Below are 27,462 nucleotides of genomic sequence, written 5' to 3' on the forward strand. Positions count from 1 at the left end.
ACTCATCTGGGGCTCACCTAGGGCAGTGCCACACTGAAACACAACCAGATTCCCATGGTTATTTCTAGGTGACTAGGTGATAGAATCACAGAAGATTTCTGCGTTGTACTGCTTGCTTGTACGTGTTTTCCAAATTTTCTACAATACAATATTTTTATAATCAGAAAAAATATCCAACATAGTAAACATGATACATTGGAAAGGCCATTGTGACTTTGGTTCACTGTGCACACACCTTGTTCCTGGCTCCTTTGGTTTGAGTGGCTTCCACTCCTCTGTAACCCACAGTCCAGCTTGACTCTGCTCAGCCACTAGCATCCGTTCACCACTTTAGACTTTACGAAGTTTTCACTTTGGGTACCTTGCCTGATCCCCACAGCAATCCTATGGGTTAGGCCATCTGACTGCTTCCACTTTATAGATGAGGCAACTGAGACTTTAATAAAGGAAAATGACTTGCCTGAGATTACACACCTAAATAGAGTGATTTCCCTTCAGTTATGACTCATTTTCTGGTTCCTGTTCCTAGTTCACAGTGTAATTCAATGGCTACCATTTATTACACTTACTTTGTGCCAGGTATTTTACTTACTGCATTTTAACTTTGCAACAACCCCAACAGGAAGACATTATCATCACTTTTTAGAGGTGAAAATGAGAGTCACAAAGGCTACATGCCCTGTACAGGGATGCACAACCAGTTGATGATTCCAAAGCCCACTGATTCACTTAAGGAATATTTATGAAATACGGACTTTGTATCTGTTTACCAGATACCTGAGTTTCTAGCGTTGGCCATTCCTGGCCTGACTCTGTACCCAGCACCCTGACCTGGACCTCAGGGACTGTTCCCAGGCAGGGCTCACAAGGGAAGGCTCGCTCAGCCACCCCCGGCTCCAACCACTCTTCCACACCCCAAACTCAACACGGCCCACTGGTAGGAATAACTGAGTGCTGGCAGCCCCTCCGCCAGTGGACATAAAGTTCACCTGTTTCATTTGGGTTTCCACCTGGGGATCCTGGCCCTAGATAAAGTGCTTACTATGTCCCAGGCATAGTTCTGAGTGAGTTACCCTCACATCTCAGTAATTCTTCACAGCAACCTTATAAGGGAGGTATAATATTATCCCCATTTTGCCCATGAAAACCCTGCAGCTGGGAGAGGTTAAGTAATTGGCCCAAGATCACACAGCTAGTAAACGAAGCTGGGAGCGTCCCTGGGCTGGGTGGGCCCCAGGTCCCTACCACTGCTTTCTACCGTCTTGCCCCCAGAGGTCTTTGCCTGTCATTCAGGCAGAGAGGAATTGGCCTTGGACCTGTCCCTGTCCTGTGACTTTTTTTTAAATTTTGTCAACTGCATGTTTGTTCATGCAGAGGCCCATTTAGTAGTGTGTAATGCTGCAGAGTCTTTTAAGTTGTGTTAATTGAGCAAAGCCCACTATGAATGGCAGAGATACTGGCCGGTATACCAATGGGAGGTTGGCCAGATGGAAGAAGGTGAGCCCTTCCAAGGGCCTGAACGTTTTAATGCAGCTGCCTAGGACATTGCATTCGCTTTTTTCGGTTTAAGAAACCTTGACCACCCCGCAGTCTTGCACTGAGACATGGCTATGGCAGGCAAGAAATTTTCACAGGGCGCCCAACTCAGGTGGACAAAGATGTAAACTTTTTACATAGAATGCAATTTCCTTCTGTCGCAAGCTCTGTGTCATCTGAAGGGGAACTTGGATCCAGGAATCCTTACCAGCTCTGACCTCTTCCCCGCTCCTCTCTAGTAACTGCCCGCTCCCCAAGCCCGGGAGAGTTTGCAGTCCAGGTACTGATGAGGCCTCGGAGGGCCAGTTACTTACTCAGCAGATGTTCCTTCACATGGATTGCTGTGTCAGGACCTTGGTTTTTGCTGAAAACTTTTGTTTGTTTTGTTTTCTGATGTTGATTATGGCTTTCATCTCTGGGGGCAGTGGAGTTCAAGGTGAATTCTGTTTATGTTTTGGGTTGTGGTGGAGTTAGTGAAGCAGCGAAAACAGATTGCAATGATACCACCACCCCCAAAACAACCTTCTAAATATTACCCTACCATACTCAATTTAATCATTAGCCAACCCCCGGCTAAGGTTCTCCCAGGGGAAACATTTTCCACACCACCCAGAGGAGTGGAGCAAAGCTGCAAAAAGGGCTTTTGTCCTCAGCACCCCACCTTCCAAGGGGAGCACAGCTCCCTGGAGTCACTGTGGCCAGTGGGAAGGAATAAGCAACATCCCTCAGGCGCATTGGGTGGAAGGGAGGGCTAGACCACTGAGCCGGGCTGTCTGTGTCGTTCTTTGCCGAGCCCTTTCCACAAACCAGGCCTTGGGCTAGACTTTAGGGATACCTTGATGAACAAGAAGACACGGGCCCTGCCCTAAGGGCCTGAGATTCTATCGCAAAATGAAGTCTATGCTGCAAGAGAATAGGCAACAGGCAGTGGAAGTTCGGAGAAAAGAGTGATTCATTCCCTGTCACTTTTCGTCCTGGCAAACTCCTGTTCATCCTTCTGGACCAAACTCAAGAGTCCCCTCCTCTGTAATGCCTTCCCCATCTCTTGTCCTCAGACAGGGAGCAGCCTTACCTCCCTCTTCCCCCTCACTGACTCCCAGCTCTCATGTGGCACCTGCCCTTGCACTTCCATGCTGACCCTCCCACAGACCATGTCGTAGTTACTTCTGTGTCCCGGTACTCACCACAATGCTAGATGCATAGCGACATCATTAAGTGTTTGTTGAATTAATGAATAGGTACGAGAGCACCTTTGAGGACTTGAATCGCAACCCACCAGCACTCTGTATTCTAACCTACCATTCCCTAGCATTGTGAGATACTGTGGGCTGGGATGTGCTGTAAGAGTGTCACAAGTAATTTTGTGATCATTCCAAAAGCATCAATGTTTGTGAATGATTTACTTTTATCTTACAAATTAGATCAAATGTATGGTTATTCTTTGTCATAGTTAAGCCTGTGTCCTCTAGAAAACAGAGCCTAAGGAAGGATTAAGTCACTGACAGTTTATTTGGGGGAGGGGAGTGTGAGCCTGAGACAGTGACGATGAGGATAAAAGGGAAAGTGATTCAGGAAAACTCAAGGGATGACTGCAGCTTCCTCTTCACAGTAGTGCCAGCATCCAGCAGGTGTGCTCTCGCAGCATAGGGGCGCTGCTCTAGTAGCTCACCAGGGGGAACAGCATCTCGGAGGAGTCCATAGAGGAGAGAGAAGAGGAAGTTTTTCTACCTGCTTGTCTCTCGTCTCCTCCTTCCGATTGGTCATAGTCCGAACTGACTTCCCAGTTGTGTCATCCAGTTCTTTGGTGGCTCCTCAGAAAGCCACATCCCATGCCCCAGTGTACTGTGTGATGTTTCATCTGAGTCTCTCTTTGACCTGATTCAGGTGAGATGCTGGGGCATTGGGGTAGGGGGGTATTGTTGGGGAGAGGAGACAGTTAAGGACATTGCAGAAGGCACACAGCTTTGTGTCTAGTATGTCTTTATATCATGACACTCACACATCTGCCTGTGCTTTACTGGGTGGGAGAAAAATAGATGCCGTTATAGCTCTTAGAGCCCCGGGCATGGGAACTGTACGTGACCCTGGGTATATCCGTGGGATCCTGTCACTTCATGAACATCATCAGTCATATGTGTTTTCATCTCAGCTCCAAGTCCATCTGATAAATTGGATATTGCTTTTGCTTATCTAATTCTCATCTCCCCAGCCAGACTGTCAAGGCGTTGTGGTACTGTTTGTGCATTGTGCTGAATTATGACATCCACATGATAGATGTAGAATGCCCCTTTGAAATGTATCGCACACACGCTGTCTGTCTTGCACACTGTAGAGCTGGGGTTGGACAGATGAGGGGTGGATGCTGCTGCAGGACAGGGCTCAGTATCTGCCCTCCCAAGGTCAGGCCTGACATTGCCAGGAGACAGAGAATGGGGCCCCACCTTCCTGTCCAACCACCCTTCCCGCTCCTCCCCCATCACTCTCTCTCATCATCACACATGCTTTCATGGCCCAATGCATATCTGTTTATCTGCCTCCTGACAGTCTCACTCATCCTCAAGGCCCAGGGCAATCAGGCCCTCTGCCCTCTGTGAAGCCTTCTCTGATGCTGTGGCCCAGCCCTCTTCCCTGGAGGTCCTGGAGCTTGAATGGTTGGCCCTTCGTTATTTGCTCCCCCTCCCATTCCGGGCCTGGCCCTGCCTCTCCAGCTCAGGAGGGAGCCAAGGAAGGGCCAGGGCCAGGTCCAGTGGGAGTAAGCATGCCTTAGAGCTCATTGGCGATACCAGCACTCGCCAAAAAGTAACATGTTTGAGGCAGCAGCTGCCATTGCATGTCAAAGAAAGAAGTGATTTTTTTTTGGTATCCTATTTATGGAGAATCTCTGATGCCAGTATTACTCCTCTCCCCATTAGTAAATTTGTTTGCTCCCATTTTGCAGATGAGATATCTGACATGCTGGGGCTGAGTGACAAAACACATCAGCCTGCCTCCAGGCACCATCCATCATTGGCACTGTAACTACAATCCAGTGAACACATTTTAGACATGAGGACATTGGCGCTTAGTAAGGATACATGAGTAGCCTAAGGTCACGTGGCAAGTTTGAGGCAAGGCTCACCGGACCTAGAAGCCAGGTCTACACCAAGGCACCTACCTCCCACACTGTACCTCCCAGCCCCTCCCTCTTCCAGGTCACAGACCCAGTACCTGGCTGCCACTGTCAGACATTTGGCTCCATGAAGGAGACAGCCTTCATTTCCTGAAAGCCTCTGTTTTGGTATTTAGAATGGGAATGAATTCTCAAATTGAATTCATTTCATCTTCGGTGGAATCAGAAAGGTGTCTCCAGCTAAAAAGATTATGTCTGCAATTACAGATCTGCCGACTGCATCAACTCTCTCTCCCTTTGTGTGCTAAAGACCCTTCAGCATACGCAGCTCTGGGGTGATGCCAGGATTCCATTTGGAGACTTCTGTACCCGTTGCTTTTGTGTCTTCCCATCTGCATGTGAGAGGAAATACATAGGGAACTCTTAAAAATTGATGCTTATTTTGGGGAAAGCAAGGAGACAGTGAAGCAGGGTACTGTGAGGGCTGGGGGCTGGGTATGAGAAAGGCTCTGGGAGAGGGATCTGAGGTGTGGCAGAGCTGGGGGAGGGAGCCCCAAGTCTCAGGCTTGTCTGCCACAAACTTGCTGGTGGCCCAGGAAGCCCTGCCCTCTCTGGTTCATAATTTCACCATCTGTGATATGGAATGGCCTACATTTGTGCTTTTCTAGCTTTTTTCCTTTTTTCAATAGTAAAAACTTTTTTCAAAATAAATCTTACCCAAGAACCTGATGCAGAAAAAATTGTAAAGGATGCCTACTCCCCTTGAAGGTGGGCGAAGGGAGACCCTGGGAGAACCTGAGCTGGGCTCCAGGGCTCCAGGGTGTACAGGGTGCAAACCAGTGACCTATGCAGTTTCTAAGGTCCCTCATTAGGGAGGAAGGGCCAGCAGGGCTAGGCCCAGATAAAGAGGGCTGCAGAGGCCGAACCAACAAGGACCTTGGGTTGTGAGGGATCCGTTATCATGCCTTTGACCAGTGCTTCTCAAATGAGGGTTCACTGCACCCAAGAGGTAGACAGGAATTTTACCCATCTTTTTATTTTGATTTTTAGTGTCTTAAAAGATTCTTTTACCAACTATGATACGCCTCTTTGTGGTGAAAATTCACAATTGAAAGACAGAAACTTTGGTTTCTTTGATTAGTATTTCTTAGATACATTCCTGGGTATGTTTATAGAAGAGGCCACAATATTTTTTTTTTCTTTTAAAGGAGACTGTTTATTACTTACATTTGGGGAACACTGGCTCAGCCCATCCCAGAAAAACTGCCGAGTGAGCAAATTTTGGTAGCGAGGAGGGTCTGGTGTAAGGAAGCTGCCGGAAAACAACAGCCTGCAAAGATGATTACAAGGTAGGGGTTAAGTTCAGGAAAGCCAAGGCTACAGATGGAGATGTACATCTGGGCCCATTCCTATGAAATATAGAAACCAAGCAACACATCTGTAACTATAGGTATATATGTAGATTTTTTTAATGCTTGGAAGTATATATATCAAAATGTTAATAGTGGTCTGAGTAGTAGAATTACAGGTGGTTTTTACTGTCTTCTTTTTTCCAATCCATTAAACGCCTTTGGTCTTAGAGAACTCCATTTGGTGAATTACTCCTCCTTTGCTCTAGGTCATAAACTTCTGGCTTTGAAGAGTTTATGTTCCTTTCAAGGTGCTGGAAACAGCCCCATCAACCTCCTTATTTGGCCTTCAAAATAATTTTTTAAAATCTGATTGAATTGCCAATATGAGAACTCCGATAAAAATCTGCTTCTCCAGTTCTCATGATATCACCTCCGAGACCTCATTCCCACAAGGCCACAGTTGGGTTTGCAGGCTTCCCTATGGCCCATTTCCCACATATCCCTTAGCTGCCTGGCCCTGGGAGTGTGTGAGCCCCTCTTCTGCTCGCAGGACTCCCAGTCCTCCAACCTGGAGAGGGGTGGGCCTTAAGCATCCCACAGGGGCCGCTCCCTATGTGAGCCGAGGTGGACATTTGACTCACCCAAGGCTCAGCATACTCCAAAATTTCTTCATGGGAAGGGTTTAGGGATGACAACTGGGTGGAAGAGAGGGCTTTGCACAGTACTTTACATAAAATGAATGGGGAAAGAAAACCCCAGAGTGGTCAGGCAGAACCTCCTCTAACTACATCCTCATTAATTACTGAATATTACACAAAAAACATCAGTGAGGTATTGGTACCTCTACCCGGCAGTTCACATTTCTGAGAAGGCCAAGTGAAAAACACTCTTTACCATTTTTCTCCCTTAATAAAGCCCATGGAACACTGGGAGGGAATTGTGTGCAGCACAATTGGAGGCCTTATCTGACCTTGATAAGGGGAAGGAATGGGTTTTGAAATGTTCTGCGTGGAGGGACGTGTCTCTAGTAAATGCAAATTGGGAAAGTAGGGTCTCCTTGGCGGCTCCAAGGCTGATGCCATTTTTCCTGCTTAGAGTAACAACAACAATAATAATAACAATCGCCACCAACAAATATAAATGCTTGGTCTGTCCCAGTCACTGGGCCTGCTGAGCCTTCTGATATCACCTTATATCGTCCTAACACCCAGTGGAAAAGGCTTCTATTACTATTCCCACTTTGCAGATAAGGAAACTGAGGCTTAGAGAAATTTAAGTAGCTTGGCAGAGCTTGCTGGTCTGTTGGAAAAGTAGACATTCCACTTAAGGCTGGCTGCTCTTAGAGCCTCTCTCCCACACACTGTGCTACCTCCCACTCCTCCTGTGTGCCCTCTTCCACTGTCAACAGCCAGTAATGACGGTGCTCCCACTCTCTGCATCTTTAAGCACACTTCAGTACAAACATCCTGCCTGGCAAGCAGGAGCGGGATTACTGCCCCATTCAACAGACACGGCGCTGAGAGCCAGGGCAGGAAAGTGACCTTTGGGGGGTCACATGACTGGTTCTCATCCTAACTGCTCAGAGCATTCTCAGGACACTCTCCCCACTGATCGTGGCTGGGACTTCCCAAACAGTCACGGTCCTTCAGAACTTGTTTTCACAAACCTCTGCCTCATTGACTATGCCTCCGTCAGAGTGTTGTATTATTTTTCCCCTGTTTTCTGCCTGTGTGTGTATGAGCCTTGCCACCAGAGCCTTATTAATCATTCGGAGTTGAAGGTTACCAAGAAAAATATGCCAGAGTGTGACAGGCCATTAGTATTTGTGTTGTAAGGAAACCAGTAATCATCTTAATTGGTGCACACTTTGGAGCGGAGTGGGACTCACTCCTGAAGGGCTGTCTCCTCCTTCATGTACCATTAACGCCATGGTAAACGTACCTTCCTAACCACAGCCATCCGCAGAGGCAGCCTTTTGCTAGAGCCGCATTTTGCGCCTGAAATCCTGGGCCGTGTGAGTTAAACAAGCCCTCTCCACTCAGACCAGCTGGGCAGGAGTGTTTGAGCCTAGAGAGATTTATGAGGTCGGTGGAGCAGTCCTGCCTCTGGCCCCAGGGAGTTCATGCTCAGCCCGATTTTGATGATGACCAGACCTGCCTCCTAAAACATAAGGTGGCCCTGGAGGCCTGGGGAGGAGAGTGCAGTCTACCTACTTGGCCCCTTCTTCCCGGCCCTAAGTCAGTGACCTTCACCTAAATCCTAAAAGGACTCTGTTTCTTTCTTTAAAAAAAAAAAAAAAAAAAAAAAAAAAGAGAGAGGAAAGAAAAAACACTTCCTTTTTAAAAACTTGTAAATCTTGTATCCTTTCCCCATCACCCTACCAGAGATTCTTGGGGGGACAGGGTATGGCTTCCTCTTTGAGAGGGGCCATCCTTTTGTGTATCACCCCAAGCCAAGATTTTGACCAGCTCTAAAAGTAAAGCTGGAGCCCTGTCTCGTTTGTATTATGAAAACAGTAGTTCTTTTTCTAAGTATTTTATTATATCAAGTATGCCATTTAAAATACAGCTTCACTTCTCACTCAACCCCCTCTTCCCTCCCAAGATTCTTCTCACCATTCTAAACAGGAACTGCTTGGTGGTGGGACTAAAACTGGGAAAGCCACTTCAGAGGGCAATTTGGAAGTCTCAAAAAAATTTTAATGTGCATATTCTATAGTCCAGGAATCCTACTTCTCAGTGTCTATCCTGGGGAATTCTTCACTATTTATACCATGAGCATATGTAAGGATGCTCACTGCAGCACTGTTTGTAATAGTACCAAATTAGAAGCAACCTCAGTATTCATCAGTAGGCTCAGGGAAATAAGCAATGCCTTATCTCTAATATGGAATATGATGAAGCTATTAAAAACAATGCACTGGGCTAGGTGCGGTGGCTCACACCTGTAATCCCAGCACTTTGGGAGGCTGAGGCGGGTAGATCACCTGAGGTCAGGAGTTCGAGACCAGCCTGGCCAACATGGTAAAACCCCAGCTCTACTAAAAATACAAAAATTAGGCAGGCATGGTGGCACGTGCCTGTAATCCCAACTACTCGGGAGGCTGAGGCAGGAGAATCACTTGAACCCAGGAGGTGGAGGTTGCAGTGAGCCAAGATTGTGCCACTGCATTCCAGCCTGGGTGACAAGAGCAAAACTCCATCTGAAAACACACACACACGCACACACACACACTGGATCCACATGACATAAGCAGAGCTCTAAGGCGTATTATAAAGTGGAAAAAAGCGAGTTGCAGAACCACTTATATAATACAGCACAGAATACAACCAATACCATACCTTTTCAGTGTGAAGTATATGTGTGTAAACGTATAGAAAAAGACAGAGAATGATATACTCTGAAGTCCCAACAGTGGTTACCTATGAGACAGGGGAGCCAATCCAGATTAAAGATCGTGGTCAAAAGAAACTTCACCCTCTCTTGTATTTATAAGGTTTTATTTCTTTTCACAAGGAGAATATGTTTATATATTTCTCATTTAATTAAAAAACAATACTATCTTGAAGAAAAGAAAGTGATTGATCCAAGAATTTATTTCCCAGAAGGTTTTAGAGACTTAACATCTTCCCCTCCCAGCTGGAGATTTGTGCTGTAATCCTTTATAGGCTAAATTTTTGTTTCTCAGCAAAGCCTATATTTGATACTGAAGAAATACACCCTTTCAATTGAAAGAAATTACAAATTACTTCATCATTGTTTATTTAAAAGATTTATCATTAGAGAGAATATATGGAACTCTAGTTCCCTGTGTACTCAGATGTTTTAAAACTCTGTGTCTTTGCATGGGTTGTTTTTTCCTGTCTAGAATGTCCACCCTGGTGAGTTTCACTGAAACTCTGCTTAGGAGACCTCCTCTGCCCTTGGTCCCCCTCTCCAAAGTTAATCCTTTCCTAGAGAGCTGCTGCTGATCTTTGCAAATGCTTCCACTATTAAAGGAAAGCACAGTAGTTAGGAGCACAGGCTCTGGAGTCAACCCGACCTGGATTCAGTCCCTGCTCTGCCACCCACCAGCGATGATAAGATCCTCCAACTCTCCAAACCTCGATTTTCTCTTTTCTAAAATGGGGATCACACTCCCACCTTGTAAAATCATCGAGGGCACTAAGAGAGATAATACATGGAAGATGCTTAGCACGTGCCTGGTACAGAGTACACTCTTACTATGTGTCAGCTGTTCATGTTCTCCTGCAGTAATGTCTTCCTGGGACCCGAGCTTGGTTACTTGGTTTCTGATCGGCTCATATCATCCCTGAAAAATACTGGAGGCTCGGTTAAATGTTGTTTTGTACTGAACTGTGCAATGAGGAATACGGAAGGATGACCTTTTGGTCCATAAGGATTTTCTGCTAAAGGAACGGGAAAGCCTCAACAGACCATAAGGTATTAAAAGAGGCCATCTAGACAGTGGGTTAATTGGTGGTATTTAATTTATGATTTTCAACAATTTCTAACATGAGCACGTATTAATATGACTTGTATAATGTCTTAATGCCCCCCAGAGGAGGGCAGTGGTGACCCACAAGAATCGGGTAACCAGTGGTGGAAGGTCAGGCGCTGTGACAGACTCAAATGGAATAGGTACTGAGGAGCCATGCGGCATTGCTGGCAAGACTCACATCACACCACCTGGCTTCTGGGTGATGTGGGTCATCTGTGGCTCCACCCAGACAGCCATCTGGGTCCTGGAATGGGAACAAGATGCCTGTCCAGGGCTGGGAGTCTTTTGCCACAGCGTACTCAGGCCAGTGCTCCTTGTTTGCTTTTGAGCTTATGATACCCCAAATATAAGAAACTCCTTCTGTTCAAACTGGGCACCCCAGCAGGAGGTGAAAAGTGTCCCCCTCACTCCAACCATGGACATTGGGATGTGTGCGTGTGTTTGTTCATGTTTGTGTTTGAGCCTGTGCTAACAAATCAGAATACCTGGGCATCGAGCAGCTCATACATAACCAGAGGACTGAACAGTCTTTCTGTCCATCACTGGTCTGGGTTCAGAATGCATAGACCTCCCAGCCCACGTTGCCTCACACACACCCACATTGTGGAGTTCTCTCGAAGGCAGCATTCAGTGTGCTTTCGGGCCTTTGACAAATTAAACATTTAAAAGTAAAAGTTGCTCACGGCTAGGGTAGGGAGAAAATTACAGGGGTAGATAAAATAGGCTAGAGCTTGTGAAAAGAAAACCACAGTCTCTCTCTGCTAATTACTAATGCATCTCAGAAGGAGCTATCGGATTAAAGGACTAAGTCCTTAGCTGGATTTTCACTATTCTTAGAACAATTGCAGAGAGGCAGACCATCTTGGAACTGTGAAATGACACAATTCCAATGCTGGAGAACGGTCTTCGAGGCTACACAGTTCAACTCTTTCTCCAATATTTGAGTCTTTTGTATGGTTTGCATAGTAAGTTTCACCTCTGATTGAATTCTTCCAGTGATGGACAACTCACTGTCTTATGAGCTATCCCATTCTTTTGTGAGACAGCTCTTCTTATCAGAAGGCTTTTTCCTTACATGGAGCTGAACTCTAGCTCTCCGCAAAGTATATCTTCTGGTTCTAGTCTTGTCTTCTGGAGGCAGAGAGTATGGTGTCAAGGCGAGGGCATAAGCTATTGAATCACAGAGCCCAGTATTCTAACCTACCAATTGTCCACTTGGGCAGAAGAACTCTCTCCCAACCTCAGTCTTTGTGTCAGTCAAAGTGGGGCTACCTCCGTGGCTGCAGTTAATTTGAGGATAAAGTGAGATAGTGAAAAGAAAAAGGACATGCTAGATCTACATGTACTGATATAGAAAGATGATTTTGGCATATTGTCAACTGGAAAAAAATAGGTTTCAGAAGAAATAAAGAAGCATAAAAAGATTGGGAAATTGGGTGAGAAATAGAGCAAACTTAAGAGTGGCCATCTCTGGTGGGTGTGACTAGCACAGCTTGTCACTCAGATGTTACATTCTGCCATGATGGTTAAAACATTTTTTTCAAAAATGCGTCATATTTAGAATCACAAAAAATAGTCAAGACTTTCCATTTTAGAAAGAAAAAGATGAAATATCCAGAATATTTTATGTCCAAAAATGGAGACCACCTGTATCAATTGTGGTGCTTCTTTCCCTGCAGGATGTCTGAATCTTCAAGGCATATCCTGAAAGGATTTTGTGCCAGTGTTTAGCTGCAAAAAAAATGGCTCCAAACATCTAACAACAACGACAAAATCAGTGACTGCTTTAGGTCCTGCCCAGGCTACCTCAGGGCCTTTGCATTTCCTGCATATGTGATATTAACAGGGTAGGCACACCTGAAACACAACCATCCACAAACACACTTTCGTGTGATGGGCAGAGATGTTGTTAAGTGGGGAGAGAGGTTTGAGTGGGAACTTTATTGGTGAGTGGTCATTTTATTGATAAATATCCTGCCCAGATGATAGCATTTGCTTCCTGATGCTACCTCCTATGTTTGGAGACTCACAAGTGTACCTGAGTGACAGGGCCTCCCAGCCATGCTTTATATCTTCCCCAGGGTGACATGTTGAGTCTTTGGAAGCACACTGTATATATAGATTTTATAAAATAAAAGCAGCAAATGACAAGCAAAATATGTTAAGTTATGATCGAACATCTGTATGCCTACAGTATGCCAGATGCTGTGAGGAAAATCAATCAGTCTGAGTCCTGCCCTCAAGAAGCTTGTGCCAAGCAGATAGACACAAGTCCCAAATCACAACATGCAGGTGATGCTTCAGGAGCACTTTGTGCTGAGCCTTGGGGGAAGAATAGAATAGGATTCCTTGAGACAGAGAAGCAGAGAAGGATGCTCTGAGCTGACAGATTTGCAAGAGTGAAAGCAAGGAAATTAGTGGAGCAGTGTCTGCAGAGAATGCACCAGGGGCAGGGGTGAGATGAGAGATGATTCTGGAAGGGTTGGTTCTGGCCATCCTGAGAAGCCTAAAATGTCACCACATGACATCAGTAGACCTGTGCTGTAGCACCAGTAGTGTGAATGAGATGAGAGGTGAGGGATGAGATGTCAAGAGACCTGTGCACATCAGATTAGTCTCTGGTGTGGACATTTCTGTAAGTGGCAGAAGATCCCAATGCAGAAGCAGAGGGAAGAGGCCCTGAATGGGAGGTTTCAAAATATTTGGTGTTAGATTGGGTTGGGGTGTTTTGCATGGGGAGGGGGCGGTGGTGGTTGAAGGAGGTGGTAAGGAAAGTTCCGACATATGTTCAGCTTTCTCTTCCTGTGCACTGAGCAGGAAAATTTCCCCCAGGAGAACACTTTTGCCCTTTAACAAATATGAAACTGACAGGCCGACACTGTTGGTGAAGTGGAAGGATTTTTTTTTCTTTTTTAATAACACCTTAAACGATAGTCATGGAAGCCGGCATCCTAAATGAAACACATGTTGTTCTCCGACACCTGACAACCTGACATAATTTAAGAGCAGCTACCAGAAGCCCACAACTGGAATTGCCCATGAATCTGCTCCCCTGGATGGGCTCCAACTAGGTGAAAACGTAAAGTGGGCTAAGTCCAAAGGACCTGGTCTTCTCTTCTCTTTTGTAGCTGATTGGTCGGGAGTCACTTTCAGAAAACAGAGGAGACTGTAATTAACTTGATAGAGGTGGTTTCTGGAGTGTTTTTATTTGTCATCTGATTATTAAACAGATTTACGGCCCTGCCCACTGCTGAAAAGGGAGCAAGGCATTTAGTTGAAATTAAAAGTGCAGACAGAGCTGCCTGTTTAGATAATAGCATCTCTTTTTTAATAGATTACTCATCTTCTGCAAAATAGGAGAGAGGAGTTAATTTGTGTGATGAAGTGCTTTCTATTTCTGGGAGCTGGCTGGTGGATGTGATTGCTTGAAGAAGGAGAATAATTCATTCTTAAAATCACCAAAGGCATGTTCAGGCCAAATACCTGCACCCCGAGGAGTAGGCTAATTTGTAGCATGACACCTAAGAACGGGCGGGCCTGCGGTTTCACAGCAAATGTTTGGGGAAGGTGTACAATCTTTCTTTAGGTTGCAGGTCATTCCAACCATTCATTTTCAGAAAAAGGTCAGAGAAGTAAACTTAATGTGTTAATCTAAGCCATCAGTCCAGGAGGCCTCGATTGTTAAGGGATGGTGAAAAGAGACTGACTTAGACTTGAATTCCAGAGAAGCTAACATGAGCTGTTTAATCTTGGGTGGTAATCTAGAGTCCCCTGAAAGAACCCACGTGCACCAAACCATCATCAAGGAGGACTTTAAACTTAACTGAGCACTCGATGGAAGAGGCAGAGAAGGGGTTTTACCTCACATACTCCATAGCAGCCCACTCGCAATCTCACTAGACATTCCTGCTCTCCAAAGTTCCCTACCTAGACCACACCACTGGGGACTGTCTGCCCTCTCACCCTTCCTTCTACACCACACTCAGCCTTACTGGTTCCTCTCTCCTTGTTCCTAAATTTTCCCTCGAGAAATTTATTTTGTTAATGGAACATGCCCATTAGCATTCCACTCAAACTCCTCTTCACTTATTGTCAGCTACCACCCAAAACCACTTACAGGCAATACACCTTTCCAAACAACTCCAGTGAAAGGAATTGTCTCCATCTCTTTGCTGCCTCCTCCCAGGCTTGCCACTGCACTGACTTGTCCAGGAAGGCATGTATATCAAGAGCCGATGGTTCTCGTTTTGGTTGAAACTCCACCAGCAGTTGTTTGCTGTTTTAGACAATCATGTCATCAACAGCAGTGCTGCTTAGGGTACTCGAGTTGCCAGCCCTGTCTGTTAGGTGAAATAATATGCAGTCCAATATATGGCACTTACAAGTACGAGCATTTGACTTCTTCTCTGTCTTCTTGTAGTCGGCCTAAGCGTTTATGTTGAAACACATGTTATTTTATTATTTCTCCTTTACATCACAAGTGGGACATTATTAGAATTTTTGGAAATGGGTGTTAGGCAGGTTATACTACTTGTTAATTTTATTTTAAAATATTAAAGGGTGCCATACAAAACAGCTGTTTCATAAAGGGGCTTTGAGTTGGAGAGGGTTGAAAACCCCTGAATTTTCCTTTAAGCTGGAGCTACAAGGTAAAAATAAAAATTTTTAAAAAGAAAACCCCTGAATTAGAGGGTGAGTGAGTCAGCCAGATGTTGGAGCTATGTTGGTCTTTGACTAAGGGGGTTAGATCCAATTCCCTTAGATCTGCTGTGTCCTTGATGTTTTTCCAGCTGCTGAGACAATAGGCCCATAGATACCAAAAGCTCCAATAAACACCTTTTCCTGGCAGCTCTTATGGTGGTAGGAAAGACACCTAAAATAGGCCCTCTGGAGTCTTTGGGAGAAGGAAATTGGCTATTTGGGAATAACCGCTTCCTCCACCTATTGGTACTTCAGAGATCTCAAGTCAACAGAAAATAATTCTGGAATGATCTATTAAGGTAAGCAATGCAATGATAGTCCTGTGTATAAAACCCGGGGCACATTTTTGTCCGTTCTCAGAAGGCCAATAACAATAGCAATAGTAACCATGGTATGTCATGCAGAGTACTAGCCTTGGGTCAGGGGCCATGGCAGAGGATCATCTGTCTCAGGATCAGGTGGGCCACCTTTTAACATTATAGGTTCCAGGCTGTGCCCTAGGCCAGGGATTTTCAGATAGTAGGAGTAGACCCATTGGAAGGTCATCAAATCAGTTTACAGGGTCATCATGTCTAGGATTTTAATAAAAATAGAATACAAGAGGATAGAATAGAAAAAATAAATGTATCCCCGTGAATCACACCTTGTATTTCAGTTATATGTGTGTGTATACTTTTGTATGTATTTGTTTCAGGTCGTGATGTAAAATGTATTTCTTTTTTTTTTTTTTTTTTTCTTTTTTTTTTTTTTTTTTGAGACGGAGTCTCGCTCTGTCGCCCAGGCTGGAGTGCAGTGGCCGGATCTCAGCTCACTGCAAGCTCCGCCTCCCGGGTTTACGCCATTCTCCTGCCTCAGCCTCCCGAGTCGCTGGGACAACAGGCGCCCGCCACCTCGCCCGGCTAGTTTTTTGTATTTTTTTTAGTAGAGACGGGGTTTCACCGTGTTAGCCAGGATGGTCTCGATCTCCTGACCTCGTGATCCGCCCGTCTCGGCCTCCCAAAGTGCTGGGATTACAGGCTTGAGCCACCGCGCCCGGCCAAATGTATTTCTTTCTATGAGTCACAGTCAAAGGTTTGAAAGCCACCGTTCCCAGAAATATAGAATCAGAATCTGTGAGACTGCCTCAGCATCTGTGTGGAAACCAGCTTCCTTGGGGGTTCTTAGGGCTGAGGTTTGGCAACCTTTGCTGTGAGCGCTATTGGGAGATGTGTTCATTTGTCAGACCTTTTCTCACTTGAAGGTGAGAGGATGGAAACAACGCAGCCAGGCTAGGTGGGGACCAGTGTGAATCTGAGGGCTGTGCTCAGAGACAGGAGGAGGGATGTGAGGGCACCCAAGCCAGCACCCTCCCGCTTACAGGTTTGCTGGGTTAGGGGGCAGAATAGTCTTGGATTCCTTAAAGAACTTCAGGTTTGGCCGGGTGCGGTGGCTCACAGCTGTAATCCCCAGCACTTTGGGAGGCTGAGGCGGGCGGATCACGAGATCAGGAGATCCTGGCTAACACGGTGAAACCCCATCTGTACTAAAAATACAAAAACAAAACTAGCCGAGCGTGGTGGCGGCGCCTGTAGTCCCAGCTACTCGGGAGGCTGAGGCGGGAGAATGGTGTGAACCCGGGAGGCGGAGCTTGCAGTGAGCCGAGATCACGCCACTGCACTCCAGCCTGGGTGACAGAGAGAGACTCCGTCTCAAAAAAAAAAAAAAAAAGGAACTTCAGTTTTTCTATTATTCTAGCAGGAAACATGGGATTCTGATTTTGATCACTTAGAATTCCTAATATGATCAAGATGGCCTAGGTTGGTTTTTCTGAACTCACCTTCGGCATTATGTCACACCAGTGATCCTCAAACCTTTAGCATGCCTAAGAATCACGAGGAGGGCTTGTTAAAATCCGGCTCAGTGGGCTCCACCCATCTGCTTCTGTAGGTTTAAGCTGAGGCCTAAAAATGCGTATTTCTACTAAATTCCAAACAATGCTGATGCATCTGGTCTGGAACCACACTTTGAAAACCACTGTATGAGTTCACCAGGAAGGAATGTACCCAGCATAGCTCGTGGCACAGCAGGAGCTCAGTAAATGCTTTCCTGATTAAACTGGACTGAATTCTCCTCCGCAGAGATGCTCTCGCTGAGGTTCAGCTGGCTCTCTGCTTTCAGTGGGGCAAGAAATGGCTGGTTGATATTGAATTGTATGCTTTAAATGGGTGAATTGCATAATATGTGAATTATATCTCAGTAAAGCTGTTATCAAAAAGAAGAGGAGGAAGGGAAGGGAAAGAAAGGAAGTGGCCAGCTTTCCAAGCTGCTCATCGAAAGTGTCCATTATGCCTGAAATTGTCTTATGAGCAGACTCATGTCAAAGGAAAACAAAGGTTTTCTAGCTGAACTCTGAGCTTCCTTTCAGCTCTGCCACTCTCTGAAATTCCTCCTGGGGATCTGAGCCAGAAAAAGTATGTCTTTCCTGAAGGGCTGATCTGTTTCCCTTTTCCAAACAGTAAATGATGCTTAAATGCCTGTACATTTCACCTGCCAAAACCCATCCTGGTATAAGCATAGCTTTCCTTCTCAACCTGTCTTTTTAATTTTCCTGCTGTTTATATTTACCTGTCTGTAAGTTTTTCAAGCAAGGGAAAGCCTTGGACATCCTAGAGGATTAGGGTTGGAAACTGGTATTTGCCAGGCAGAATAGAGAGACTGAGGGCATTGAGAGGTGGTGTAGTTGCATGGTTAATAATAATAGCTTTGTAATCAGAAACACCTGCTCTGATTCCTGGCTGTCACCTACCAGCTGTCTGAACACAGATTCACATAGAACTTTTCTAAGACTCAGTTTCTCTTTGTCTAAGAAAGTTGTCACGAGAGTTGTCACTAGGAGATTTGTCACAAGAATGAAATGAGGCCAGGCACGGTGGCTCATGCCTGTAATCCCAGCACTTTGGGAGGCCGAAATGGGTGAATCACTTGAGATCAGAAGTTCGAGACCACCCTGGCCAACATGTCGAAACCCCATCTCTACAAAAAATACAAAAATTAGCCGGGCATGGTGGTGCAGGTCTGTAATCCCAGCTACTCGGGAGGCTAAGGTAGGAAAATCACTTGAACCCAGGAAGTGCAGGCTGCAGTGAGCTAAGATGGCACTGCTGCAGTGAGCTGAAATGGCACCACTGCACTCCAGCCTGGACGACAGAGCGAGACCTCATCTCAAAAAAAAAAAAAAAGAATGAAATGACAGACAGCACAGGACCTAGGCACACGGTAAGCACCTGACAAAAATCATGACAATGATGATAAAGGTGAGGGCCCACCTCATCTTAACATTTCCTTTGGTTGGAAACACCGGAGTATCAAAACAGGATAAGGGATGATGCTATTTACTAACGTGTACTCTCCTCTCTCTCCAAATGGATTGCCGGTACCTTGTGATACACCAAGATTTACAAGTGAATAAATCTATCCCAGGAAACAGATGAACTATGGTGCTTTAAGAGCAGAAGCCAAGCAGAACGAAGACTTGACAAGACCCGGAACACCTACAAGTCCCAGAGCCAGTTCAAGCCTCTGCATGGTTAGCAGCACCCCAGGGGCCAGAGAACCGACGCTGGTGATGCTGCTGACTCATCTGGCTGGTGGCCCCTCCCTGCTTCCCTTCTGCTGCTCCTCCTCTTCTTCCCTCTTGGGCCACTCCGTGGGGTGCTCTCCCAGATGCTCTGCGTCCTGCCAGATCATGGCACAGTAGAGCTCCTCTACTTTTGGTGCTCCTCAGTGGTGTTTCTGCAAGGCTCAGTGGCATCAGAGATTGAAACTCTGAAATATTCCACTTGGGAATTGATCTGATTACACAGAGTAGTGAAGATTCCTGAACAAACGAAACTATATCTGAATCCTGTCTTCAGCACGTAACTTGTTAGCTGTGTAGCCTTGGACGAGAATTGTTTTCTGGACCTTGTCTTGAAGTGAAGGTGTGGAACTAGGACCTGCTTCCTTCAAAGGCTTGTGAAATTCAGACAAGATGAAGGTTCACAGACGCCTCTGGCTTGGGTGCTAGGCAAGAGGGACACCCTGGTGAGAGGACCATTCACAGAAGTTGCCCTCATAAGCTTAGGGTTGAGTGAAAGAGACAGTGAGGAATTCCACAAATATGCAGGGTGATCTGAGCTGAGTGCCTTGAAGGATGAGTTCCAGGCCTTTGCAAGGGGCTGACATAGGAACCTACTGAGGTTTGAGTACATCAAGAAAGGCTTTGTAAGGAGTTGAAGTTTGCACTGGGATCTGAAGGGTGAGCTGGAGTTAACTGGGAGGAATTGTGTGGAGGCCTTGGGATGTCAACCAATCCAGGCAGAAGGACCAGCATGGGCAGAGACCCTGAGGCTGAAGGGGACATCATGAGGCCTTTGAACACCAGAAATAAGATAGTAAGGGAGGGAGCATCGTTGAGGGGGGGAGCAAGACGAGGCTGGAGAGGGAACAGAGACTGACTGTGCACGCCTTGCTCTATGACCCTTCTTCCGAGAGCCAGGGGAAGCCATTGAAGGGTTTAAATTTAAACAGGAGAGTGGAAGAGTAACAAGATGCAACGTACTGCTCCTTTTAAAGACTGCTCGAATGGCTACAAACAGTCTAGACTACAGAGGGGCGAGCCCTGGCCGGTGCATAGGCCATGGAGTGCAGTGCTCCAGACCAGGCTCAGTAGAGGCCGCCAGCAGGCTGTATTTCTGCCGTGTCACTGTCACAGTGCCAGTGCGTGAGAATCTTACCATTCCTATCTTAGTTTCCTAGGGCTGCTGTAACAGAGAACCAAAAACTGGGTGGCTTAAAACAGAATTTCATTCTGTCACAGTTCTGGAGCCTACACGTCCAAAATCAAAGTGTCCTGCTGTCTCTGAAGGCCTTGAGAGGATTTCATGCCTGTTCCCAGCTTCTGGTATTGCTGGCAAGCCTTGGCATTGCTTGGCTCGTAGACTCACTACTCCAGTCTCTGCCTCCATCATCACGCAGTATCCTCTCTGTGTGTCTTGGTCCGGATTTCTCTCTTCTTAAAAATATACCAGCCATTGGATGAGTGCCCACCCTAATCCAGTATGACCTCATCTTAACATAACTACATCTGCAAAGACCCTATTTCCAAATAAAGCCACATTCACAACCACCAGGGGTTAGGACTTCAATATATCTTTTGGGGGATATGATTCAAGCCACAACAACTTCTCCTTGTGCCACAGTCAACCCGGTAGAACCATCATCAGAGTCCTAAGAACCCTTCAGACCAGACAGGAGGAAGAGGCTCCACTTTAAGACAGGAACCAAGAGAGCCACAGGCCCCAGACACACCACAGTGTGTGTGTGTGTATGTGTATATGTGTGTGTGTGTACACACACATGTGCACACACTCAGGACAGCATGTAGGGAGAGGACTCTGGGAAGCGTGGGCCCTGAGTTCTGGCCTCACTCAGACCTCACCAGCTGAGAGAGTTGGGGCAAGGCTTTCCCTTCCCTAGGTCTCCGTTTTCTCTCCAGTGATATCAGAAGTGATGTTACCTGCCTGCCCCATCCTCCTTGCATTGGCTCTGAGGAGTCCAGTGGGATAATCAAGTATTTCCTGAGAAGTTACTGCCTGCCCAACACTGAGATAGCTTATTGGGAGTGTTCTTGGGAGAGGAGCAAGAGTTCTACAAGTTGAAGTTGTTACATCCTTCTCCATTAATCCCCTGGGCTCTTCTCCTCTTACAGCTTGGTGGTTACAAGTACAGACTCCATTCGCTTCCAGATCATCCCATGGGCAGGGACAGAGATGAAACAAGAGACATAAAGCTAAAGGATGGGTACATGGGAGGTTCATCATTCTGTTCTACTTTTTAAAACTATGTTTGCAGCGATTCTTAATGTTGAAAGTTGAACAAAGAAAACTACACTCTGGAGCCAGATCGCCTGGGTTTTAATCCGATACCTGCCACTTACTGTGTGGAGCTTGGAAAAGTTACTTAACCTCTCTGTGCCCTCAGTTTCCTCGTCAGCAAAATGAGGATACTAATTAGTGACTAGCTTCATAGAGTTTTTGTGAATATTAAAGGATTAAACAGGTGTAAAGCTTCTGGGGCCGTGGTTTGAGTGAGTACTAAAAACATGTTAGCCATTGTTCGGAGAAAGTGGGCACCAAAGAACTGCATGTTGCTGTGCTGAAGTTATCACTGTGAGCTTCATGGAATCACGCATTCAGCTTCGGAGATCTTCTAAGTCATGCCTGCTCCTTGGAATCTGAGTTTGGGTTTTCTGAAGCAGATCCTGGGACAGTGCAAATAGTTTATTTGGGAGGAGATGCCAGGAAATATCAGCAAGAAAGTAAGTAAGTGAGAACAGAAAGAGGGGCCCCCAGGAAGAGTGCCCGTGACAGGCAGCACTGCGGGCGGCTATGCATGGTCCACCGGGAATTCTGGGAGCCAGTGTGGAGCATGTGTTCAGTGTCATCCCACCTGAGGGGCGAGGGAGCTCGGGGGGTTGTTGGCCGAGGTCTGACACATGGACCTGTGCAGCCACTGGGGAAGAATGGCAGATGCTGGCAGGTGGTGGGCAGGCAGGCATGAGACTAAATGCTGAGAGGGGATATGGGTGGGGCACCAGATGTATGTGCCGCAGAAACCATCTGTCAGCTCTCTGACAAGTGCTCATCTAACACCTGTGTAATGCCTTACAATGATGGGCGCTCCCACCTTCAGAATCGGCCTCAGTGTCTATTGATGGCTCTGAATCTTTATTAAATTAGGGGTAATAAGGATAAAAACAATTCTGTGCTGTTTACAATCAGGGCAGCCAGCCCCTAAAATAGGGATGATGAGTATGTGGCATTAGGGATGCTGTGTCAGATGCTGAGGCATCTCTTCTCAGTCCTGACACTTTCATACTGAGCCAGGATACAGCCTCAGAATCTTTCTTAACAGAGCTTTAGGTGTCCCTTCCAAACCCATCAGTGTGGGCACTTTGGTGAACGCAGATTGTCGGCCCTGCCTTAGGGCTTATGAAGCTGGGGTAAATCTGAGGCTGGAAAAAGCTCTGAACTGGGTTATAATCCTGCTGTGTCAAGGACCCACTGTTTGATTCTAGGTAAGACATTTAACTTCTCTGACTCTCCCTGCTCTTCTCTGGGTAGAATGAAGGGACTGACTAAAGCGAGGCAGACATGAGGTTTGGTGCAGTAGGAAGAGCCTGTTCTTTTACAATCAAGCAGGGTGAGTCTTAGACTTTGGCATCCTCGTTTATAAACTATGTTCCTTGAGTGGCTCATGTCCTCCACTCTGAGCCTCAGCATCTCCTTCTATAGTACCCAGTTTGTGGTGGTGTTGTGGGTATCAGAGATAATGCAGGTGAAATAAGGAGTTTTGCATGCGAGCAGGGGCTCTGTAATTGTTCTCTATAATTGTCATCATAATCATCATCATCTTCATTTAAAGTCCCTCCCAGATCTAAAACTGTATGACTTTATGAAATATCCTCATCCAGGAAGATAGTGTGGTAAAATAGAGCAACAGTCCTGATTTTGTATAAATGCACTGTCTAATAAGGAGCATAATTGCCCCTAAATAATTGCTCTGACTTTACCACAAGCTGTCAGAAGGCCTTAATTGGTCACTCTGTAATGACTGTGGCCATCTGCGTTCGGGGTGATTTAGCGATAGGGCTCTGCCCAAGTGGGGGCCTCAATGATTAGAGCCGGCCAGGGTGATATTTCTCCCTCTGATGGGAGTAGTGGTGTGTGGTACAGGAGATTATCTCATTCTCGTCGTAATGACCTATCAGTTGAACCCAGCCAAGAAGAAGCGGTGGTCACAGACAATGACTATGGATTTTTTTCTTTTTTCAAACATAGTGTTCCTGCCCGAACAGCAGCATATTTGGAGTGTGATCATGCCTCTTGCTATCTTGTCTTGTTGCCCAAGAAAGTCTCTTTTGGAAAGATTTAGTCCCTCAATTAGGGCAAATTGATTTCTGCTTTCTACAGAGTCACTGTTCCAAAGAGAAGTGGGAAAGGGCGAGGGAAGCCATATTAATCTTTGCGCACAAGCAAGAAGAGACCTGGAGCATTTTTTAGCCTTCTAGCTTCTGATTGTATGTATGTAGATAATCTTTTCTCTGTATTCTAATTTCTCCTGCCTACAAGATGCCAGACAACATAACACGAAACACACTTCATCTCAATGAAGTTCCTGGTGACAAAAATCACAGTGATGGAAGCAGTGTTTCCCTAAGTGTACCAATGCAAAAGTCATTTTTTTTCTTTCATTCATTCATTCATTCATTCATTCATTCATTCATTCATTGAGACAGGTTCTCGCTCTGTCATCCAGGCTGGAGTGCAGTGGCTCGATCATGGCTCCCTGCAGCCTCAATATTCCCGGTTCAAGCGATCCCCCCACCTCAGCCTCCTGAAGTGCTGGGATTGTAGGCACAGTACCTGGCCCAAAAGTGATTTTAAGTCACACCTAAAATGATTACAGGTGGTTCAGAGACTTTGCATTAAAAGTAACACTGGATCATGTGGAGGGAAAGCCTTCTCTTTTCAATTCTCTTTCATTCTTCTGATCACCTGAAATGAGGAGCCTTGGTGGGTTTTCCATAGCTCCCTGCTTGACAAAGAGAGGACAGACCTTAAGCTCACAGTTGTGGAGAGGCAGCAGTATCTGGTAGAAATCTAAAACCTTACAGCAAGTTTTTATTTGTTGGAGATTTTTAATTATTAGCTCTTTATTAAAAATGATACCAATTTTTCATCTATGGTGTTTAAAGTTTCCCTTTAAATTTAATAAAAAGTTTAATTTGTAAAAGTTGATTTTTAAAACAACTAAGTAAATTGTAGTAAAGTAGATGAATGTGGCAAAAATCTAGATGGTAGTGTATGTTTGTCAGTGACTGGGGAAACACAGCTAGAAGAAGACCATCATGTTTCCACAGCAAACCCAGGAATTCACTGGCTGTATATCTAATCCTTATGCCTTTTCTTTTTCTTACCAATTACACTGGCTGGGAATTCTAGTACAATATTGAATAGATGTTGTGAAAGCATACAGCTTTTCTCCTGATCAGAGGAGGAAAGCATTCCACACTTCATCAGTAAGTATGATGTATGCTGTAGGTTTCTTTTGCAGCCGTCCTAGAGTCTTCATAAAGGACACCAAGCCTGATTAAAATCAAGAGACACCAACGTTGAGGCTGAGACTTTTAGGAGAAATAGACTGTCTTTGATATTTATTTAAAACAATTTATCCAGGCTTGGGGCAGAAATCCAACCCACATTAGGATAAGCAAGGAGAGGAATTTGCTGTCTTGTGTAATAAGAGCATCTAGGAGTCTGTCTGCTTCAGGCACGTGGGTCTAGGGAACTGAAATGTCATCAGGACAATGTCTTTCTCTCTCTCCATGTCTTGACTCCTATTTTTACAGGTTGGCTTCAGTCTCATCATATTCGCTTACCACCTCTCATCACCTCATTTCACCAAAGATGTCACCAGTGGCTCCAAACTTAGGGCCAACCAACTAGCAAAAGGAAAGGGTCTCATTTTTCAATAATCCTAGAAAACATTCTCAGGACCCATTATTTGGACCAACTAAGGTCACATGGCCATCCTTGAGACAATCACCGTGGCCAAGGGAATGGAATGCCCTGACTGATCAGGCCTATACCACATGTTGGACCCATGGAATGGAATCAGCCCCACCAAAGTCTAATGGACTGAGAAGGGAAGGGGCAGTGTTCCAAAGAAAAATAAAAATATTGTTACCAGAAGATGAGGGAACGGTTCCCAGTCAGGCATAAACCACAAATACTCACACCCTTGGACAGAAGGGTTCCAGGTCGTGGTACCATCTCTGGACCTCTTTAAGCCTTAATTTCTCCATCTGTAGTACACAGGTGATGAGCCCTGCCGTTCTTCGCCCTGTCTGAAAGGTCTGGTGAGGCAGTGTACAGGAAAGCTGTTTCTAGACTGTGAAGTGCAGTTCACATGTAAGGGAGCAGTCATAGGATGACTACTAAGCAACTGTTCTCACCCGTCTGTCCTCTTCTGTCTCATAGAGCACCTGAAGAAGCCTCTTGAAGACTACATGGCTCTTTTCCCCAGCGTGCGAATTCTTCGAACCAAGAAACGGGAAGGGCTGATAAGGACCCGAATGCTGGGGGCCTCAGTGGCAACTGGGGATGTCATCACGTTCTTGGATTCACACTGTGAAGCCAATGTCAACTGGCTTCCCCCCTTGCTCGGTAAGGGAGCCCTTCCCACTTGGAGGGAGGCGAACTGCAATGAGCCTGCGCCAGTGGCCCCCTCCTGCAGCAGAGAGCCACCCATGAGGCTTCCCTTGCCTGCTCGAGATGCCCCCAGCACAATGCCAGGTGCCATGAGGGATTCAGAAGCTCAGGAGTGCTCAAAATTAAAATCTAACCAGTCCTGTGCCTTCATTTGACAGAGAAGTTAAGACTCAGAGAGGAGAACTGACTTACCCAAAGTCACACAGCATATCTGCATCTAGTGACGTGACTGCTTTCCTCAGATTATTTCATTTTATTGCAAAGCAAGCCCATGCTGTTTGCTGTTAATAGCCAAACTGTGGGGGTCATCATCATGTCAACTTAGAAGAGTTACCATAGACTGTGCTGCCACTGTGAGCCAGGTAGTTATAAGCATTATCTCTAATTCTCACAAAATCATGCAGGTCATAAGTATACCCCTTATGTAGTAAACTAAGGTTCTGAGATGTTGAATGACTCGCTTGTCCCCTTGGGCCATAAGTGTCAAAGTCACCATCTGTCGGGCTCGAAAGTCTCTTCTCCTTCGCAGTTATATATTGCCTCCCTGTATTCACTTCCTCTTAGACAAGCGTTCCTGGCAGATATCAGGGAAGGGCTGTAGAGAGGGCAGCATGATCCAGGAGCCCACCACCACAGCCTACAGACAGATGGGAGATGGGAAGACTGGAGGCTGGGTGAAACGTGCCTGAATCAGGCCTGAATCTTGAGGAGTTTGGTTTTGACGAGGGCAGTGTGCTGGTTCTGACAGGCAGACACGGAAGAGGAACTGTCCCACTGAGACTGGGAGTCAGGTGAAGGACACAGCCAGGGCTGGAGGCAGACTGGGGAAGAGTTATCATCTGGAGAGAAAAATGAACTCCTTAAGAAAGGATGGGTAAGCTCTCCACTATAGAAAGCTTAGGGAGCAAAGAGGACTGAAGTTTAGGGCAAACTTGAGCGTGCATCGGAATCGCTTAAAAGACTGTGAAAACACAGATGCTGGCCCCTATCCACAATTTCTGATCCAGGAGGCCCGGGGTGGAGCCTCACAAGTTGCATGCTACCCAGCTCCCAGTGAGACCAGTGCTGCTGTTCTAGGGACCATACTTTGAGAAGCACTGGTTAGGGTATGCCACCATTCAAGGGAGAGGACAGAAAGCAGAGCCCACACAAACACACAGAAAGATAATCCCGCAAATCTGTAACACAGATCAGCAAGGAACTTTCTTATTCGATTCTGTGCTTCCGACCCCAAGGGTCTAGGATCTCACTGGGCTGGGGAAAGGATATAACCCAGAATTTCTGGTAAACTGTTTATTTAATTAAACCAAGAGATATTCTGCATTTGCCTCTTATTACTGAAAGAAAAAAAAGAAAAAGAAAAAAGCCTCACCATAAATTGCCTAATTTATAGTCCTGAAGGAACAACGCATTTGTAGGGTCATTCAGTGACTCATAAAGAGAATAAAGTGGTGGGGTTCGAAGCTGAGCTTGTAGTCTAAATAGCCCTTAACTCTGTTTCTATGGAAATATATGAGGGCAATTTTCATAATCTGCAGACATACATGGAAGAAACATCCCCTTGTTGGTTTTTTGTTGTTGTTTCGTTTTTTGCTTCTTCCAATAGAAATGTGAACCACTAGTGTAGATTTAAAAGTCTGTCCCTGCTAATATCAGCAGCTGACAGAGCGCATCATGGCTTTTGTCTGTGAAACCATTAACACCTCCGTGCACAGCTCACTCTGCCTCCTTTGGAGAACACACATTTCTGAGCCTAAGAAGGATTCATTCCCCTATGGAAAGCCACTGTTGATCATCATTTCCTTCATCATCATCATCATCATCATCATCATCATCATCATCATTATCATTATCATGGCTCTCAGAACCCCTTCACTTTCTCAGGCACATTGACATTTGAATTTGACCATTGCCTGGTAAGGCAGGCAGACCAGGCATTATTATCCACTTTTTGCAAACGAGAAAACCGAG

General features: G+C 45.8%; 1 protein-coding gene across 1 annotated transcript in view; it reads left to right on the forward strand.

The window, feature by feature from the left end:
• Positions 1-27,462, forward strand: part of GALNT10 (polypeptide N-acetylgalactosaminyltransferase 10) — a 230,771-nt gene that overhangs the window by 160,019 nt on the left and 43,290 nt on the right. Inside the window, exon 5 of the mRNA XM_001111603.5 lies at positions 25,261-25,446. Within this exon, the coding sequence (XP_001111603.1) occupies positions 25,261-25,446 (186 nt within the window). The remainder of the gene's footprint in view (positions 1-25,260; positions 25,447-27,462) is intronic.

The sequence above is a fragment of the Macaca mulatta genome, chromosome 6 (genome assembly GCF_049350105.2).
Source record: "Macaca mulatta isolate MMU2019108-1 chromosome 6, T2T-MMU8v2.0, whole genome shotgun sequence".
Taxonomy (NCBI): domain Eukaryota; kingdom Metazoa; phylum Chordata; class Mammalia; order Primates; family Cercopithecidae; genus Macaca; species Macaca mulatta.